The 19,254-nt window shown below is 50.3% G+C and overlaps 9 protein-coding genes across 9 annotated transcripts; 3 read left to right on the forward strand and 6 right to left on the reverse strand.

The window, feature by feature from the left end:
* Positions 1-36: 36 nt before the first annotated feature.
* Positions 37-1,502, reverse strand: VC83_04729 (uncharacterized protein; the record flags this gene model as incomplete). The annotated part of the gene is made up of 3 exons (XM_024468357.1): positions 37-1,081; positions 1,308-1,410; positions 1,463-1,502. The coding sequence occupies 3 exons, from the start codon at positions 1,500-1,502 to the stop codon at positions 37-39; spliced, it is 1,188 nt and encodes a 395-aa protein (XP_024322832.1).
* VC83_04731 (uncharacterized protein) lies at positions 1,308-5,408 on the forward strand. Its single transcript, XM_024468359.1, has 2 exons — positions 1,308-3,968; positions 4,064-5,408. The coding sequence occupies exons 1-2, from the start codon at positions 3,547-3,549 to the stop codon at positions 5,373-5,375; spliced, it is 1,734 nt and encodes a 577-aa protein (XP_024322637.1). The 5' UTR covers positions 1,308-3,546; the 3' UTR covers positions 5,376-5,408.
* On the reverse strand, positions 2,046-2,975 carry VC83_04730 (uncharacterized protein; the record flags this gene model as incomplete). The annotated part of the gene is made up of 1 exon (XM_024468358.1): positions 2,046-2,975. The coding sequence occupies one exon, from the start codon at positions 2,973-2,975 to the stop codon at positions 2,046-2,048; it is 930 nt and encodes a 309-aa protein (XP_024322638.1).
* Positions 5,409-5,424: 16 nt separating the features above from the next.
* Positions 5,425-7,767, reverse strand: VC83_04732 (uncharacterized protein). Its single transcript, XM_024468360.1, has one exon. It carries the CDS (start codon positions 7,622-7,624, stop codon positions 5,582-5,584), a length of 2,043 nt encoding a protein of 680 aa, XP_024322636.1. The 5' UTR covers positions 7,625-7,767; the 3' UTR covers positions 5,425-5,581.
* Positions 7,768-7,926: 159 nt separating this feature from the next.
* Positions 7,927-8,608, forward strand: RPS20 (40S ribosomal protein S20). The gene is made up of 3 exons (XM_024468361.1): positions 7,927-8,044; positions 8,138-8,361; positions 8,439-8,608. The coding sequence occupies exons 1-3, from the start codon at positions 8,003-8,005 to the stop codon at positions 8,521-8,523; spliced, it is 351 nt and encodes a 116-aa protein (XP_024322635.1). The 5' UTR covers positions 7,927-8,002; the 3' UTR covers positions 8,524-8,608.
* VC83_04734 (uncharacterized protein) lies at positions 8,609-10,784 on the reverse strand. Its single transcript, XM_024468362.1, has 3 exons — positions 10,554-10,784; positions 10,073-10,497; positions 8,609-10,022 (listed from the first exon to the last, which is right to left on the reverse strand). Exons 1-3 carry the CDS (start codon positions 10,597-10,599, stop codon positions 8,817-8,819), a joined length of 1,677 nt encoding a protein of 558 aa, XP_024322642.1. The 5' UTR covers positions 10,600-10,784; the 3' UTR covers positions 8,609-8,816.
* A 145-nt stretch (positions 10,785-10,929) lies between these two features.
* On the reverse strand, positions 10,930-12,122 carry VC83_04735 (uncharacterized protein). The gene is made up of 3 exons (XM_024468363.1): positions 11,948-12,122; positions 11,657-11,895; positions 10,930-11,610 (listed from the first exon to the last, which is right to left on the reverse strand). The coding sequence occupies exons 1-3, from the start codon at positions 12,105-12,107 to the stop codon at positions 11,044-11,046; spliced, it is 966 nt and encodes a 321-aa protein (XP_024322641.1). The 5' UTR covers positions 12,108-12,122; the 3' UTR covers positions 10,930-11,043.
* A 51-nt stretch (positions 12,123-12,173) lies between these two features.
* Positions 12,174-16,986, forward strand: VC83_04736 (uncharacterized protein). The gene is made up of 2 exons (XM_024468364.1): positions 12,174-16,508; positions 16,573-16,986. The coding sequence occupies exons 1-2, from the start codon at positions 12,177-12,179 to the stop codon at positions 16,783-16,785; spliced, it is 4,545 nt and encodes a 1,514-aa protein (XP_024322640.1). The 5' UTR covers positions 12,174-12,176; the 3' UTR covers positions 16,786-16,986.
* VC83_04737 (uncharacterized protein) lies at positions 16,964-19,168 on the reverse strand. The gene is made up of 2 exons (XM_024468365.1): positions 18,259-19,168; positions 16,964-18,205 (listed from the first exon to the last, which is right to left on the reverse strand). Exons 1-2 carry the CDS (start codon positions 18,464-18,466, stop codon positions 17,181-17,183), a joined length of 1,233 nt encoding a protein of 410 aa, XP_024322639.1. The 5' UTR covers positions 18,467-19,168; the 3' UTR covers positions 16,964-17,180.
* Positions 19,169-19,254: the final 86 nt, after the last annotated feature.

The following is a 19,254-nucleotide window of genomic DNA, read 5'->3' on the forward strand; positions in this document are numbered from 1 at the left end:
AAATGGCCTATTTACCAAGGCTCTATCCTAACCATATCAAGCCTCCTCGCCTGGGAATCCGTTTTTCAAGTTCTCGTACTTCGTCTCTGGGAATTCCAAACAATTCTCCTTCTGATCCAACGTCCCAAGGTCGTCCGCAACGGCCTTGATGATGCTCTTATCGCCCTCACCATCGCCGCTACTCTCCCACCACATCGCACCGCCCAAGCCCACCTTCTTTATCCAAGCCGTCTTCCTCCTTGCCGCCTCCACCGTATCATAGGTAACCAAAATCCTCTTTTCTTCATGGTAACAATAGCTGCCCTCGGTCTCCTCATCCAACTTCTCGACCGCCCCCTCCAGTGGCAGCTTCTTGAAATCATGCACCCCGTTCTCCCAAGTCCCCTGCCCGACGCCACTATACGGCTTCCCGAGTCCATCCGTATTTTCAAATGCCCGGCCATACAGCGGCATGCCCAAGACGATCTTGTCCGACCTCACTCCATGCGATGTGTAGTAGTCTATGGCTTTCTGAGAACTGAACGGGGTACTGGCGGGGTTGCTCTGGGATGGGAATACATTGGCCTGGTGGCCTGCATTCGTATCCCATGAGCCAGCGAAGTCATAAGCCATCAAATTCCAGAAGTCCAGATAGCGATCCATGCCTGGGAGATCCATGTTATTGAGGTTCTGCTCGCCAGCGGGGCTGGCGACAGTGAGTTCGAAGTGGAAAGGTGCGGAGAGGGATGAGCCGTAAGCGTCAAGTGCGGAACGGACAGCTTCTAGTAGGAGTACGTAGTGTTGCCCTTCCTCGGGGGACTTTGGGTACTCCCAATCGATATCTATCCCGTCGAGGCCGAGGGTTTTGAGAATATCTACGGCGCTAGAGGCAAATGCCTGGCGCCCCTCAGGAGTAGATGCAGGTGCAGCAAAATTGGAGGAGTAGGTCCAGCCGCCGATGGATAGGAGGATCTTAAGGTGGCGATGCTTCCTCTTGAGGAGGTTGAGTTGCTTGAAACAGCCGTAAATGTTAGTCCCGACATCGTTCCAGGAGTCTTTCTCATAGTGCTTGTCTGTATCGGACCAGGGATCGGTCAAGAAGCTGCAAACATTTAGTAATTATCCCAAAGGTAACAGCTTCGTATATCCGTTGACGCAGTGCGGGGTATAAATTGAGGGGCAGTTCGGGCGTTAACCCAAAGACATGAAAGGAAAACGCGTAGGCAAATGGAACATAAACTATGCCTTTTGAAAACACAGTCTTACAACTGTAAACATTGGGCATATGCTTTGAAAGATGCGAATGCTGATGGAAACTGACTACTTACACTTCCCCGCTCTCCGGTCGAACATTGGCGAAGGCGTATAACACGTGTGTGAGCTTATCTGCTGGAAGGTCCTGCGGGTTGTAATTTCTGCCATATATAGCCCCTAATACTGATCAGCGTCTCATCTATGCATCTATTGTAGTTGAACAACATACAGTTTGCGAAGTATGCAACGGATCTGTAGTTGCCGCTCATCTTGATTGGTGTAGATGAGTATTCACTTCTTCTGAAAGGCTCTGGCAAATAGTTCCCAAAAATCGTTACCAAGGTGCCAGCAAAAAGGACAAATATGGCGGATATATAAAAGACAGTTCGAATTGAGGAAGCCAGCTTGTATGTGGTGATGTGAAGGTGTTTATGTTATGTTGACGTGGCGGTGCCGCCACCCACAAGGTTACTATAGTGGGGGTGTGAGATCTCCACATCGATGATGAGTATTTGAGGCACAGTTTCTTGGCTAAACGCCGCCGTGAAAACCCCACGCAAGTGCAGCTATGAATATTGGATATGTACGGACAGTAGTTTCTCAGCAAACTAAGCCGTGTCTATGTTCGTCCGTTTGCAGCCTTACGCCGCCATTTGTCATATTTACAAACGCCTTCCATGCTTCTATCCTCATCAGTCCCGTAAAGCCCCATGTGCCAATATGACCCCAATTATATAAATACAGTAAAGCCAGTGCTCTATTTCTGCTCCCATTCCAAGTGATATACGTGCCAGATATGTTTCTTCTCAGTATCATTTGCTACTGCGCACATCAGCGGGTGGTAGTAGTTTCTGGGTGGGTTCACTACGAGGGTTCGCAGCCTCATGGGCCAGTTGGTCTCGTGTCCTCAAAAATTCATGCACTCTCTCATCTTTGTTAGCATTCATAGAGGCCTCTCTCCGTCGCCTCATAAGTTCTTGGCTCATATCCCTATGCAGCGCATCGATTTGATGTGTCAAGCTTGAGGAGAAGTTGTCGACCACCCTGTTCTGTCCAACAAATCCGATGGTACCAAATAAAAGAATTAATACCGCAAACACGCCATTGGAGAAGTATATCGGGTCCTGCTTTTCGTTCCTGTGGTGCCATTTCTCCCAGTCCTCCCAGGTCGCGTTGTATCTTGGTCCACCAGGGCCACCCTCCCCACTTCTGCCAGAATATGGTGGGGCCCAGCTGCCATGTTGTGTAGCCTTGTCTGATTCTCCTTGCCATCCTGTCCCATACGCATCGTATGCAGCTCTCTTGGCAGGATCAGAGAGCAGGTTGTTCGCGGCCACAATAAGCCGATATCGCTCGAGCTTCGTTGCGTCCGATATCTCGTCGTCATAGGAGCGGCTCTGGCTGAGTCGATCTGGGTGGTAAATCTTCACCAGTTCGTAGAAACGACGCTTTGAATACGGCGATCCTTTCTTTTGGTTAAAGATCTCGTAGGGTGTAGGAACCGCGTTGGTTGACTTGACTTCGGGCCATGGGATGGTTGGATGGGGCGCATCTCTACTGCGCCCATCTGCCACTACAGCATATGCCCTAGGTCCTGTAACTTCAGGCGGGATGGTTGAAGTTCTAGTGAATGATTCGTTTTGTTGGCGAAGTCCTAACGTAGCTGACGACGAAGCTCCTGTGGAAGCTCCAATTCCTTTCGCGCATGCTGATGACAGAGCAATTCCAGCCTTCTTCAGCATAACTAAACGCAGGCCACGATGCCTAGGTTATCTGCACGACCATTCATATGTGAAGAACATGTATAGCGTGGCCAAGATAGTTGCGAGCGGTTTTGGTAGTTAGGGAAATGCGGAGGTAAAGTTAGTCGTCGATGGAGAAGAGTAGGTTAATTAAGTTACCAGAAGGCCCCGCAAGCCAAGTTTAACGATAACGACTTGGGTTCAATATCATGGGTGGTAGTGCCTATAATTAACTCTACACCCACAACTATAGAACTGTTAAACACCTGGTGAGGGAAGGCAAGTGAGTTTTTGCGCCACTATCTATCTCTTGAAATTATTATAAAATGATTAAAAATTGTAACTAGTCGATAAACCCTCGCGCTTACTGTCAACACTTGCAAGAAATTAAGCGCCGATGAAGCAGCACCATAGACAACTTTGACAGTCTTCCGTAATTCAAAACATTCAAAAACTCAGTACAGTTGCTCAACTCCACATGATGTGAGTGCATGGCACCGAAACGGCTTGTGATCGTTTCTCTCTGTCCGTTAACTACCTCGCCCTGGAGGAATAATCACAGAGATACACGATGTTTGATGAAAGGACAGGCCAGGTTTTTGAAGAGCGAATCGCCCTAATTCAAAGCCAGAATGATGCTCGGAATTGGCCTAAAAAGACTCCAATCGCGCTTTGTCAGAAGTACAGGAGCTCTGAAACATCTGCATATAGAAACTATTGCAAAGTAGTCGAACAGAACCGTTCTGGTGGAGAAATAGTTGCAAAAGGTCCCAGGAAATTATTCGATATTTCTATCAAAGTATTGGTGTCTAATCTGCATTCTCTGCCACCGAACACCTTGAAGCACATTCCACTGCATCTTCTTGAGGAAGCTGCGAGGGTAGCCCAAGGGAGATTCGCTGAGTTGGGTCCTTTGGGCAGTTTCCCGGATGGGTTTTTAGATCTGCTCCCACTCTCTACTGTCGAAGGGATGTGGGCGGCCATCAACCAAAGGTATGTGACGAACAGTTATTAGTCTTCTATATCATGGATATATATTAGTCTTTTAAGCTTCTTCAAGCTTAATAGTGCGCTTATCATCGATGTAGGGCCCAGTTGAACTTGGACACTTGGAAGAAGATTTCCAAGAGACTACTTTCTGAGAAGCGTGACACTGTGACAGAACTTGGGCTTCGTCGCTACCGCCAAGAAATTGAATCACCAAGTCCAGAGTTATCATTCTACGCAGGGCCTGTCACGTCGACTTCGTTTGACTTTTTGACATCTCTGACAATTACAGCATGGTATCCAATCCACGACCTGGTAAACCTAGCTGACGTCGTCAATCTTGGAATTTTGCAAATTTATGAAACCGAGAAATCAATTCTGGAGCTTGGATTAGAGAGGCTTGTTCCTGATAGACTTCTGAGAGCTTGGGCAGAGCTCGCGGTTGAAAACGGCGCCTTTTCTGTGCTCAGAGTCCTCAAATTTCATGTTCTCGAAGGTGGTCTCACCGACAGTAGCTTGAGGCACTTCAATTCGTTCCCGGCATTGGGGTTAGTATACCCTGGTCCACAGGGTATGAGCGAATCTGTCGCCGTCAAAGCAAAGGAGCAGGGCTGGCAAGCCCTCTGCGATTCAAAAACATATTTAATCGGAACTCAGTTCAGCAATACCATCAATGTGGTAAACCCGCGGGATGATAATTACTCTTACGATTACTGGGGTAAGCAGGTATGGCATATGCCATTCATGAATTTTGGTGCCAATAATCCAACATCATGGGATGGTTGCGAAGTAACAACACTTCCATCCAAGAATGAAGGTGAATTCCTCGCTGCTTTGGAAGCTACTAGACTTCCAACCCATTGGCTGTCTGGGGTAAAGCAAGGCGGCCCCCAAAACCGCATGGGCCGGGTTTATAAGTATGATGATTTTGTACAAGGCGAATCGTGGCAGAAGACTGACTGGGACCTATTTTCCGAGTCTTTGGGGCTGCCCATGTCAAATATTGTTACTGATGGGGATGTGCACTGCCTCGATCAATTCCACGGTCTTACCTATCTTCGGCTTGATCGTGATCTCCGTGCTGCTGGAGTTAAGGAGTGTGGGCCAGGTATTGTCAGCATAGGAGATACCTTTAAATCTATCATCAGCACCATACCGATAGTTAGCATTCTTCTGGGCCCAAGGAAACTTGGCGAGAGGTTCGACAACCTTTCTCGCACCAAGACCTGGCATTTCTTGAGGACCCATATACCGGATAAAGTACCAAACCCAGACCAACCGACTTCAAATCCTGCCGATGCGAGGTCCTCTACGGCGCCGCCATCATCTAATAAGCGGCCTGGGTTTGGGTCTATAAAGAAGAGGCGTCCTGCAAAAGTGCAGAGGTTTAAAGATTTCTTTGGGGCTTTATAGTAAAGGGACGTTGGAATATGTCGGATACAAGGCTTTCTAGTTTTTAAGATGTCTATTTTGAACTTTATTTCCATAGTCTATTCTACTGTGTATGGACATCTACCTAGATTGTAGGAAATTTCCACACCCAACTTGGATAGCTATATGTAAAGCACGCCTCTCCTGGCCCACTTCCCACAGCAACTTCCCCTCTGACATGCCGCCAACTACCCTGGAAACCCTGCCCTCGCCACCTTCCTCGCCCTCTGGTCTCTCCGGTTATGATTGGCCACCCTCCCTTTATTTTGGTCCTTCCTTTCTCGCGCTTTGTCTGTGTCTTGCCCAGGTGGTCCCGCAACACTAGACCCTCCCCCCCTACCTCTCCCACCAATACCTCTCCCACCCATACCCCTTCCTCGGCCCCTGAATCCTCCTCTACCTCGATTCCCACCATCAACATCACTACCATCTGTACCCTCAGTCCCAGAATCAGCACGCCAGCTAGTGGGTGCCAACTGATTCTGCTGGCCGCTGAAACTCGACATCTTCGCTTCGAGCTGGCGCAGCCTGCGTGGGTCGCGAGACAACATGATTCCCCAGCCCTCAATAGCCTCATCTGTCATGCCAGTCTCTTGCTTCAAACTCGCGCGCTCCTTGCCCCTCCTCGTCGGTGCATCTCGCCCAAACAGCGCTTGGTTCATCTTCCATGCGCGGAAGAGCACTTCATCCTTCGCATCATCCATCTCTGTCCGTTGGTCTCGCAGTTCGTCAGTGTTGTTTGCGTCTACGGCACCTCCCACATCGGCAGCATCGTATGTGTCATCTCTCTCATCATCATCGCTATCAAATGCTGCAAGGGCTGCGAGAATAGCTGCTGCATTGGGCACTGTAGAGCGGTCTTTGAGAATGTCTGCAGTCTTGTCGGCGTCTTTGCGGCTGAAATATAACCGCGAGGTAGAGACGGCCAGCTGGTCGAATTCGTCATCGTCGTAAATATTGCGGCGGGTAGGGGCGAGTGGTGGTGTAGCACGAGGCGACAAGTGTGGTAGAGTCGATTCACCGGACGCAGCTTTGGGGAGTGCTTCTGTACGGTCGAGCCCTCTGAGGTGAGGTGGGAGAGAGTCTTCCAAAAGATGAGATATCACAACTTCAACGTCTTCGTTGTATTCGTCCAAGAGCTTTACTATGAATGCAGAGCCGAGGTCTGGGAAGAGATCTTGGACTTGAGATACCAGGCTGATGAGGTGGATGTTAACAGGACCTGCTACATGGCCATGTTCATTCTCAAAATTGGCTGCTTTCTTTTTTCCTTTATTAATCTTCCGTTTGATGATTCGTTTAGGGCGTGTAGCATTTGGTTTGCGGAAGCTCTCCAAGGACGATATGATAGGCTTCGCTCTAGCGGAGCCTGTGCCGCTTTGCTCTATGCGGTCCCTGACCTGCTTTAAGAGTGGAGTAGCTGTTACTAATTCTGCGACGAGAGAATCATTGACGTTTGTCGGACCCGCCTTGTGAGCTTCCGCTGCAGCTTGTAGAGAATATAGTTGGTCAATAAGTTGAGAAAACCTTGGCTTCTCGCCCTCGGTCAAGGTGATTAGGCACAAATATGTCGTTGAAATGATAGCCTTCCGTAAGGGTGGATTCATAAGCTTATAACATGATATTAAAGCATCGAGGAAATCAGATCCGCTGATGAAGAAAATAGCGGTATCGGGAGACACATAGAGGAGATGGTTTAGACGCTTCAACGTCTGTACCACCTCTGCAGGTTTACCTTTGAGCCCCACTTCAAGATCTTTTGTAAGATGAGACTTAAAGTTGCCCAGCGGTAACGCGAGTGCCTCGGGGGATTTCCTCCAGAGGTTGGCGAGAGGCTTATTCGAAAGGCCCTTTCCATACGCTTTCGCAAAGTCCGCCAAGAATGTCCATTTAAGAAGAGCTTCCGGAGGCGGCTCCGAGTCCAGCAGCCTATTTATGAGAAAGAAGACGCTCTTCTTAAGTGTTTTGGACTTCCCGACATCGCCGAAGGAGTCGACGTCAGGTGATAACAGTGCGAGCTGCCTGGTATATGAAGTAACAAAAGCCGCTAAATATTCATCGCTGGCAAGAGCCTGTGCAAAATTTTGAGGAGACAGAGATAAATTGGCCTCAACCAAGATTATCCAGGCCTCAAGACATGCTGCCCATTCTTCAGGCACAAGATGTGCTCTCCACTCAGGTTCAGGGAAGGGTGCTAGTGATGGAAGCTGTTTGGGCGTATTGGACGCCATGGATCCGTGGATGGACGATATCAACTTTCGTTAATAAAATGTGTCTCTTTCTGTTCCAAACCACCCATATATTGCTTTGTTCAAAATCAACGCCTTTGTCCTGAATTCGCTGGTGATAATTCAATAGTGCCGCCGAGTCACTTCCATATCAACCTGGATATCAACCTAAAAGTACGTACCTTATTAGGGAAATCCACATATCACGTGACAATCACCAATTTAGCCCTAGCTAGCGATGCCAAGAGTTCGTGCCCACCAAAAATCCAATTCTCGATATTGATATATTTCCTCCCCATCGCTATCACGACAATCTACGATCGCCTTAGTCACTTTGCCGCAACATAACGTTCGAGTCGCCAAGGTATAACTTATATCAAGATGTCTTTCCAAAAGCCAGAGAAGGAGTTCGGCGAGGGCCCAGTAAGTATTCACCATCGTCGCACGCGCAATTGAGCGCATTGCGACCTCCGAATCGTGTCGTGGGATATATCGTACTAACGAATAATTTTGCAGAAAATCCACCGCATCCGTATCACCCTCACCTCCCGCAAGGTCGACGCCCTCGAGAAGGTCTGCACCGAGCTCGTTGAGCGTGCCAAGTCCAAGGACCTCCGCGTCAAGGGCCCCGTCCGTCTCCCAACCAAGACCCTTAAGATCACCACCCGCAAGACCCCCTGTGGTGAGGGTTCCAAGACCTGGGACACCTTTGAGATGCGCATCCACAAGCGCCTCATCGAGTAAGTAGCCATCCATCCTTGCTTCGCCCTGGTTGTGGCATGCAGCTTGTAGGAGGGCCTCACTAACACATGGATAGTCTTAACGCCCCAACTGAGGTCGTCAAGCAGATCATCATCAACATCGAGGCCGGTGTTGAGGTTGAGGTCACCATTGCTGCTTAAATGTATCATGGTACTTCTTCTGGCATTGCATGTTAGGGTTCGGGGTGCTATTGGACGCTTTCTATTGTTGACGGCGAGATATTAGCCACCATCGAATTACTATATATATGCATGACTCTTGAAACATTCTACATTCCGTCTGTGCCGTGACTTAGGAGTCTCATTGTAGCCCAAAGAAGATCCTCCTCCATCCCACTTTAACCTGACTTCTTTAAAAACCGAACTCCAACGTATTATCCACAACCGGACACCATCCCATGCTATATATATATTCTTTGTCCCTCCCTATATTTCTAGAAATCCCATTTTGACCATTCCCTCCGCGGCGGCAATAGCGGCAGCTTCCCTCCTTCCAATTCTCCCGTCTGCCTAAGTTTCTCATAGGCTTCTTTTGTCGCTTGATCATAACCCTCCTCCGGCAGTTCCGTCGCATTATAATACCCCGGGGGCCCATTCGGAAACCATATTTTTTCCCAGCTCCCATCATAGTTCTGGAAGCCCGGCTGGTTATCTTTGTATACCACAGGTCTGCCCTTGAACATTGTTATGCGATTGGAAGCATCTCGTGCACTGTAAGTTGACGGATGTGGGTGCTGAGCACTCGATCCGGGCGGATAAGGACTGGGGTCAGCAACTTGGCCACCAGCGGCAGGAAATCCGGATTGCTGGCCCTGGGCGGCTTGCTGCTGAGGAATTGGCGAGAATGAGTTTGGTGCCTGGATATTGCTGGGGGCAACAGCTCCAAAAGGTTGAGCACCGCCCTGTTGGAAGCCAGAGGGAGCGGTGGGGGCTGCGCCGAAGGGGCTTACTCCCGTCGAGAAACCGCGCGCGGGCTGTGCGGCAGGTTGTCCGAATGGACTTGGCTGGGCTGGTTGCTGAGCCTGCGGCTGTCCAAATTGACTTGGTTGAGCAGGCTGCTGAACCTGCGGTTGGCCAAATGCGCCCTGGGGTTGTGGTTGTGCTGGTGACAATGGATTTGGGGCCTGCTGGACCTGTGGTTGAGCAAGTAAAGGGTTTGGTGCGTTTTGCTGAAAGCCTCCCGGCTGTCCAAATGCACCAATGCCGCCTGGCCGAGGTTGCTGTCCAAATAGGCTGGATTGTGGTGGCTGTATAGGTGCCTGCCCGCCAAAGGGTTGTGAAGCCAGAGGGTTACTCCCCAACCCTGGTTGTTCAAATGCAGGAGACGGAGCACCGAGAGCACCTTGTCCCCCAAGCGGGTTTGGAGCCTGTCCTAGAATCGAGTGGCCCGCACCGAATGCGCTCGCCGGTGGGATTTGACTTGGTTGTCCCAGAGGGTTCACAGAGGGGATGTTTGCGCCCAATGGAGCTGTAGGTTGTGTGGGATTTATGATTCCCTTTGTATACTGTTCCACAATATCTAGTCGGTTTGGATGTTCATTCTCGCCACGGAGAACGTACGTCAGGGCAGCGTCGATGTTGTGCAGGGCATTCTGGTTTTGTGCTGCTGCTTTTTGAATCAATTCGTCCTGCTGTTGCGCCTGGAACAATGTTAGTATGTTTTTGGTATGACGTCTTCTGGGATGCATACAGCCAGAGCTTCTTGGCCTGCCGCTCGAAGCGCATAATGATTCAGTCGCATTTCTTCGAAACTCTTCTCTCTCTCCTCTCCTCCAAAAAGTTGAATAGGGGCCTTCAGGCCCGGTCCATAGGCTGATAGGATCCATTGCGGCAGTTCAGTCGACAGATCTGTGATCATTCCATCCTTTCCTAGAAGGTACGGAGGCTGCGCTTGGTGTCCTGGTTGAGGACCTGCCTGCGCACGGCCACCACGAGTATCCGGTGCCCTTCCAAAGCTGCTTTGCCCTTGAGGCAGCCTCGCTCCAAACGTAGACTGTCCTCCGTATCCTTGGTTGACATTGCTTCCGACCGCGTTGAAAGGATTGCGACCAGGTGCGCCGCCGCCTCCGGCTAATTCTTGGCCAGGAGGGCCAATGTGTTCAAATCGACAATTATCTATTGACATGTCAGCTTAGGATTAAGAAAAGTAGCTTTCCTTCACATGTACTGACTCCCGTTCTTGCATGTCCCCTTCCCCCAGAACTTGCAAATAGGCATTGTTCTGTTGCTTAGTCTTTTGGGAAGGGTTCAATTTGTCCGACAAACAGCATAATAAAAGGCCATATTAAACAAAGACAGTAAACGGTGATATACTATGAGAGCTTCAATTCGCAAAAGGACATGGAAACGTATAAACGCCTCTAATGTTGTCAAAGAATCGAACCGTCAATCATCATCACGCGTCGTTATCGATAGTGACAAGGCCGCATTTCGAGTACCGCCACAATGTTAATCCATGCCGAGATGATGAAATCAGAGAGTACGGCTTGAGACAGACAATAACCTTAAACCAACATTCATGACATCGATATCAAAGAAAATACTACATTAGGTAACTCAATTCGCATTCTACATGGATAATTCTTATTCGGCTTACAAAGATGCCAGACGCCATGTTGATTGACTCCCTTACTTTGCCTATTCCGTGCAATGTCCAGCCGACTATCTCATCCTTGAAATATCATATCGCGGTCCCAGGCCCTCTCGGATGCCTTCTTGTAAAGATTCCCAATTTAAACCGCCAACAGTTTTGCTCCTGTTGCAGTCAACATCCAGTGCCTCGTTAAATTTCCCCGTCCCTATTCTCCGGAGCATCACTAGATCTCTTGCCCTCGCGGCCGTCCTTCCACCCATGCCCGTCAAGACCTGTTCGAACAAGGCTTCTTCTTCTTTAGTAAATGGCAAGTTTACGAGCTCAATCCCGCGTGCTGCAGTCCTGTCACCCAGCGGTTCTTGAGTAATATGCCGTAATAAAGACTCAAACATGCGGGTTTGATCTAGCTCGGATTGGCTTCGGAGAAAAAAGAATGCCTCTGTCACACTTGTTCTTGCTATCGCCAGGAAAAGGCTGTCCAATGCGGGCGTGTTGACCAGCGCGGGCAGTACAGTATGATAATACGCCAATGGAAGGCGCATATCGTCTGCTGGGGAATGTTTGACCAAAACCCCTAAAATTTCTTCTTGGAAGGTGGGAATAAGTGAGGGGTGTGTGAGGTTTTGTAGAGCAGTCTGAAAAGAGTCAGTTTGGACCATCGTCATGGGTAACATAGCAAACCTCAAATTCCGCTCTGTCCATGTGCCATAGGCCCTTCATGAATATTTGATACTTTTTCGGCATGAATGACATTTCCTCGAAGGCGTTTGAGTTCGCATTGTTTCGTGCCTTTTCGTCGCAGTCCAGGAGAATATAATACAAGAGCGACACCTTCGTATGGTCTGCGGCGTTCGAGCTAACGACAGCGTGATGAAGACTCCTCAAGTCACCATTGCTTTTTGGAGGGTAGCTTTTATTCGCTGTAACAGTGAGTTAGGAAGAGATCTCAGAATATCGTTGGAACAGACTTACGCCTCTTGATCTCAAGCACTTTGAGGACCCTGTCAACAAACAGCCCTTCAAAAGTTGTCCTGTGTTGCTCTATGCTCTCCACACTTTCCGCAGCATAGCTGTACTTTGGATCGAATGCGAAGACATCGTCGAAATTGCTAATATCGAACATCTTTGGCATTGGCTTATGTTTGCGGCGTTGGAAAGCAGCCTTGGTAGGTACAAAAGTTACAGCCTTGTTCGCTTGTGCATGTCGGGACCTGTGGTCGCGAAACTCGTCACCAATGTTTTGATCAGCCTCGCCGATAAAACGCGACCACGCCGCAAATACCCATCATCATTCCAAGAAGCCAAATACGCGTCAAATCAGTGCCTATTTAGTCCGCCTGAGACCACAGACCCCAGAATTCCATCTGACATTTTCAATGTCGCAATAGATCCGTCTGCTCACCGACGACTGCCCCTCCATTTCGAAGGAAGTAAACAAAGCAAACCAAAACGGCTCCGCATCATGGAATCCCCCACCAGGCCCTCGAGAAGGGCAGCCGCCCGCCGCAAAATCGTCGATTCGTCTGATGAGGATGAGCCGAGTGGAAGCTCTCAAAAAGTGAGGGAAGAGAGCGAAGAGGAATTTACCCCCGCACCGGAACGAAGCCCCCGGAGGCAGACTCAGTCGAGGAGGAAGACAGCCACTTCAGTGCCAAGTACACCGCGCACATCCGGACGAACTCGCAAATCAGTTGTGGCCGAAAGCATTGAGCCGTCCGAGATATTCGACCCCGAGCAAGCCGCATACCCAGAGCCACTTTCTCCATCAAAAAGGGCGTCGCCTAGAAAACGAAAGAGCACCGCGCCTTCGCGTGCAGGAAGTGCTTCTGTTCCACCAGAACTACCAGCTCCATTACCTACACCGCAAGCCTCAGTGTCACCTGCGCCCTACCAACTCCATAGCACCCCACTTGCCGACATCACGGAGACACTGAATGACCAGCCAGCGGCTCCGGCTCCAGGGAGCTCAGAGGCATTGGCCAAGCCTATCAATGCTATGGATACCGTCCTGGAAAGGCCGATGGACATTATGCTAAAGTCGAGGTCAATGGCGGGGCCTGTTGTGGAAGATACTGGCCCCAAGGCCCGAACTGTCATTACATATCTGATCCTCACCAACTTCAAGAGTTACGCGGGGAGACAAGAAGTTGGCCCATTCCATGCATCTTTCTCATCGGTCGTAGGGCCCAACGGATCCGGCAAGTCTAACGTCATCGACTCTTTGCTATTCGTCTTTGGTTTCCGAGCCAGCAAAATGAGACAAGGGAAAATCTCTGCATTGATTCATAACTCTGCAGCCTTCCCCAATCTAGATCATTGTGAGGTTGCAGTACACTTCCAAGAAGTAATGGATTTGCCCACCGGTGGGCATGAGATCATGCCAGGCTCAGACCTAGTAATTTCGAGGCGGGCGTTCAAGAACAACTCCAGCAAATACTACATTAACGGAAAAGAGTCGAATTTCACCACAGTCACGACCCTCCTGCGTGATAAGGGTGTGGATCTCGACCACAAGCGTTTCCTTATTTTACAGGGCGAAGTCGAGTCGATTGCTCAGATGAAGGCCAAGGCTGCAAATGAGCACGATGATGGGCTACTGGAATATCTAGAAGACATTATCGGAACATCCAAATACAAGACTCCTATCGAAGAATCTGCTGCCGAAGTCGAAACACTCAACGAGGTCTGCATGGAAAAGAGTACCCGTGTACAACACGTTGAGAAGGAGAAGAATAGTCTCGAGGATAAAAAGAACAAGGCTCTTGCATTCATAAAAGACGAGAATGAACTGGCTCTGAAGCAATCAGCACTTTATCAAATATACATTAATGGATGCGGCGATAACATAACAGTTACCGAAGAAGCCATTGGCCAAATGCAAGAGCAGCTTGATACGGAGCTCGAGAAGCACAAGGGCAATGAAGATGGAATTAAGCAGATGGACAAGCAATACAAGCGAGGTCAGAAAGAGTACGAATCTATGGACAAGGAAACCCAGGCTATCCTGAAGGAAATGGCCAAATTCGACCAAGACAATGTCAAATTTGAAGAAAAGAGGAAGTTCTTAACCGGGAAGCAGAAGAAGTTAGAAAAGAGCATTGCTGCTACGGAAAAAAATGGACAAGAAGCTACTGCTAGCATCGCAGAATGCACAAATGAGATTGAAGAGTCAACAAAGGAAATTGCCAGTTTGGAGAAGCAGTTGCAAGCTGAGGAGAAAGAGCTCGCAAGCATACGTGATAGCCTTAAAGGCAAGGCTCAAGTTTTCTCAGACCAGATCGCTACCAAGCAGAAATCCCTGGAGCCATGGAACGAAAAGATCAACCAGACGCAATCAGCAGTCGCTGTTGCTGAAAGTGAACTTGCGATACTTCATGAGAAGGCAAACGCTGGTGCCGTGGCCCTCGAGGAAACGCAGGCTAAAATAGCGTCCATTCAGGGAGGCCAGGAAGCCAAGCTTGCTGAGTTGGAAGAATGTAAAGCTCAGAAGGCAAAGCTTGAGAAGGAAGTTGCCAAGACAAAGGCCGAGTTAAGCAAAATGGCCCAAAAGGAGCCTGAATGCCGTGCACAGCTTTCTGGGGCCAGGCAAAAGGCCGATGAAGCACGTGCGAGCCTCTCAAACACTCAGACCCAAGGCAATGTTCTTTCCGGGCTCATGAGATTGAAGGAATCTGGCCGCATTGAAGGATTCCATGGCCGTCTAGGGAACCTGGGCACTATCGATCAGAAGTACGATGTAGCAATTTCTACCGCTTGTGGCGCGTTGGATAACTTTGTTACCGATACCGTCGAAAATGGACAGCAATGCATCGAGTACCTGAGAAAGACCAACCTCGGACGAGGTAACTTCATGTGTCTCGATAAACTTGGCAACCGCAATCTGTCACCCATTGCCACACCCGAAAACGTTCCTCGACTTTTCGACTTGATCAAGGCAAAGAATGACATATTCCTCCCAGCTTTTTACCATTCACTCCAAGACACCCTTGTGGCAGATGATTTAGCTCAAGCCAATCGAATCGCGTATGGAGCCCGCAGATGGCGCGTTGTGACTCTCGACGGACAACTCATTGACAAGTCGGGTACTATGTCTGGTGGAGGTAACACTGTTAAGAAGGGTCTCATGTCCTCTAAACTTGTTGCCGATGTCTCCAAGACTCAAGTTGCCCAACTAGAAGTTGACAGAGATGTCATGGAGCAAGAGTTCCAAACTTTCCAGGAGCGCCAACGGGAACTCGAAGCTTCTTTGAGAGATTTGAGTGATCAGATCCCCCGGCTGGAAACCAAAATGCAGAAGATTGGTCTGGAGGTTGAAAGTTCGGCGCGCAATCTAGCGGATGCCCAACGGAGAGTCAAAGAGCTGAGTAAGGAACATCAGCCGAATCAAACCGACAATGGCCGCATCACATCCCTTGAGAAAGAGATTTTTAAACTTAACAAGAGCATCGAGAAGCTACATAGTGAGACTTCGAGCGTCGAAGACGAAATCAAGGCTTTACAAGACAAAATCATGGCAGTCGGCGGTGAGAAACTGCGAGCACAGAAAGTTGAGGTCGACAATCTAAAGCTGCAAATCGACGTTCTCAATGACGCAGTGTCTACAGCCGAAATTACCAAGGCCAAAGCGGAGAAGCAGATCCCTAAGCTCGAAAAAGACCACAACAAGGCTACCAAGGATTTACAGGGTGTCATTGCCGGCTTGGAGAAACTCGAGCAGGAAATCGAAAATGAGAGCTCAAACGCTGAAGCTTCGAAGCAGAGAGCAGAGCAGGCCAACGAAGCACTTACTGAGAAGAAACAAGAGTTGTCAGCACTGAAGGCCGAGCTTGATGAGAAGACCGCCGAGCTAAACGAGACCCGTGCCGTCGAAATCGAAATGCGCAACAAGCTCGAAGAGAACCAGAAAGTGCTCCTCGAGAACCAAAAGCGCCTCCGGTACTGGCAAGAGAAATTCTCCAAGCTATCTGTGCAAAACATCAACGACCTTGGCGAGGAGTCCGAGCCTCAGGAGTTGCAGGCGTATAGCAAGGACGAGCTTGCGGATATGAGCAAGGACACACTGAAGAGTGAAATCGCCATCCTCGAGGAGAAGACCCAGAACGTCAATGTGGAACTGGGCGTCTTGGCAGAGTACCGCCGCCGCGTCGAGGAACACACTACCCGCTCCGAAGACCTCGCCGCCGCAGTCGCACAGCGTGACCGCGTCAAGAAACGCTGCGACGACCTGCGCCGTCTGCGTCTCGAGGGGTTCATGGAGGGCTTCTCTACTATCTCGCTACGGCTCAAGGAGATGTACCAGATGATTACCATGGGCGGCAATGCGGAGCTCGAGCTCGTGGACAGTTTAGATCCGTTCAGCGAGGGCATCTTGTTCTCTGTGATGCCGCCGAAGAAGAGCTGGAAGAACATCAGCAATTTGTCGGGTGGAGAGAAGACGCTTAGTTCGCTGGCGCTGGTGTTCGCGCTGCATCATTATAAGCCGACGCCGTTGTATGTTATGGATGAGATTGATGCTGCGCTTGATTTCCGCAATGTGAGCCCCCCCCCCCCCCCAAGTAAACTATTTTCTGCGAATCAACGAAACTAACGCGTAACAGGTCTCTATCGTGGCTTCTTACATTAAGGAACGCACCAAGAACGCTCAGTTCATCGTCATCTCCCTGCGCAATAACATGTTTGAGCTTGCGAGCAGGCTCGTGGGTGTGTATAAGGTGAACCATATGACCAAGAGCGTCACGATTGAAAACAGGGATTACATCACTGGGAAACCAGCCCCGACAGCGACGCCAGCGGCGACGGCGGCGACGTAGTCGCCTCAGATTATATGACGAAGGAATCATTGATATATTGGTTGGTTGCTGGCGTTGCTTGTGCGGGTATTGGTTATCGGAATGGCTAGAACAGTAACGGAGGGGGTCTTTGGAAGCATAATATGGTCAGGCGGTAGAGCCGGGGGTGGTGTGGCGATGTATCTACGAGTGAATGACTGCTATATAGTTATGAGAAACGACTTCAGTTGATTTATCTCATCCACTGTGATCCCTAAACTAAAATGTTCAGAGTCACTATGGCGCATCGTCTAATATACAGCGCTCCGTCTATGTTCGCTCGCCGCTTGCTCGGTCTCGCATTAAACAAACGCTATGGAAACTCAAATCCAATAAACCGCCCTCCTCCCCACCACAACCAATACAGACAGACCCCCCTACTCCGTAAAAACATCCTCCGCATCCACCAACCTCAAAACCTTCGCCGTCGGCACCGCCCCACTACCCCTCGGCCTGCCCCTCCCCCCCGCCTCCCCAAGCTTCCTCCCATACTTATCCTCCCACACCCTCTTCAGCACCTCATAAATAAACCGATACTGCGGCACCGCCTGCACCATATTCGGCCTCTGCATCCTCAAGCTATTCACCGCATCAAACACCGGATCGTCCCTCCGAAACGCCTCAAACGCCCCACCACCCCCACCTCCCCGATCCCCCGGAAACGCCCCCGCCTCCAACTCCCCCAGCAAATGGTCCAGCGCGATGAACGTCCCCGACCTCCCCACGCCTGCGCGACAGTGCACGATTTTAGGATTGGTGGGGGTGGCATTCTTCTCTTTGGAAAGCGCAATCAGGTTCAGCAGCGAAGCAGTCTCGTTCTCGGCCGGGATCCCGAAATCGGGCCATTGCGTGTACAGCAGGTGCCAGATGACCTTCTCCTTCTGCTCGCCCTCCACGCGCATAACCAGCTTACGGATCTCCGTCGCGCCGTCGGCGGAGAGCTCAGCGTCGCCCTCACACGTCACGGTGCCGAGGAAGCCGTCGCCGAATTCATCGATGGTGTTGATGGGGAGGGTTTGTGAGGCGCTGGACGGGAAATAGGGGTACCCCTTGTCGTCGGTCAGCATGACGATGAGGGCGGGGCTGGCGAGCTCGTGCCATGCCATGCGCCAGACGTGGTCGGTGGTGGATTGCTTGGGGCCTTGCATGGCGATGTATTTGCTCTGCAGCGGGGTGCGGTGGCTTTTCATGGTGATGGGGGAGGCGTTGATGTAGTCGTTCATCTCGTCGGGGACGTGCAGCTTGACGCGGTTATTCTTCCACACGAAGATGTCGCCGAAGCGGTCGCGGCCTGCTGTCAAGTCTGCATCGCAGCGAGCCCATTTTGAGTCCTCGGTGGTTCGGCCATCTGCTGCTCTGGTCCTCTCGAGCCAGTTCAGCTCCTTGAATTTTTGGAAGGTTTCTGAAACGGCATTAGTAAAGAAAGAAAAAAATAGGCATAATAACAGTGCTTACCCTCTTCCGATAATTGCAGGAACGTGGGCATCTTTCCCAGGGGCAACGCCGGTGGTTCAGATTGAGAATCACGTGTCAGGCTGTGGTCACGCGATAGCGGTTCAGAGGTAGGCGGTTGCCTCTCCTGCCGCTTTGTGGAGATGCTGTCTGGCTGGGGCGACTCCGTTGGCGAGCGTGCGCGCTTGGATGCAGACGTCGAGCGCCGCATCCTCCGGATCCAACTGGGCGAATCCCTGCGGAGCGTCTTTCTCGTGCCGCCGTTCTCGCTCTGGCTCCGGGACTCGAGGTGTCTGCCCCTGAAGGCGCGGATTCGATCCAGCTTGCGAGGCTGCAGCGCAGTTGACAGATGTACAACGCGGGATGGGTTTGGTGGCAGAGGTCGGAGGGCGGTGGATGGCCTGCTTAAGAAGGAAGGAAATGGCGTTTTGGGCGGCGTTTTAGGGCCTAAGGGAGGACTTATTATAGCTGTAGCTCTCTCCTCGTACAATAAATATTTATTGCGCCTGGTGGTGCTGAGTAAGGCTCTCCCCTCTCGAGGCAGGGCAGGCAGGCACGGTGATTGCGGAATAAAATCAAGCTTGTAGGAATAGGTAAAGGCAATAAAGAGTGCCAATCACTTTTCGCAGACTAAAGCCAACCTTCCAAATCCTTCTAGAGGGTGGTAAATAGCGTGATGTCAGAGTCGCTGGAAACCACTGGTGTTGTTCCCACTCTTGGGCGTTTGTCCCACGGCGGGAACTAAGAAGCCGCGTTCGGAATCAATAGTGTGCAAAGGATCTAGTATAAGGGCGGCCAGATTGGCAGGCACAAGGGCGCCAGTGATATAATAAGTGAGAGAACATCATCATAATATCGTTATATCACAAGCAAAAAAGCAACGGCAGTGGTGGAATCTTGTATAGTGTAAGTTATGGTTGTAATGGAGGTCAAAGGGAAGGGGAAGAACAAAGAACGAAGAAACCGGGCGGGGCGCTCGGGTGAAAGGGCCGATACGCT

This window comes from Pseudogymnoascus destructans, assembly GCF_001641265.1.
Source record: "Pseudogymnoascus destructans isolate 20631-21 unplaced genomic scaffold scaffold_15, whole genome shotgun sequence".
NCBI lineage: Eukaryota > Fungi > Ascomycota > Leotiomycetes > Thelebolales > Thelebolaceae > Pseudogymnoascus > Pseudogymnoascus destructans.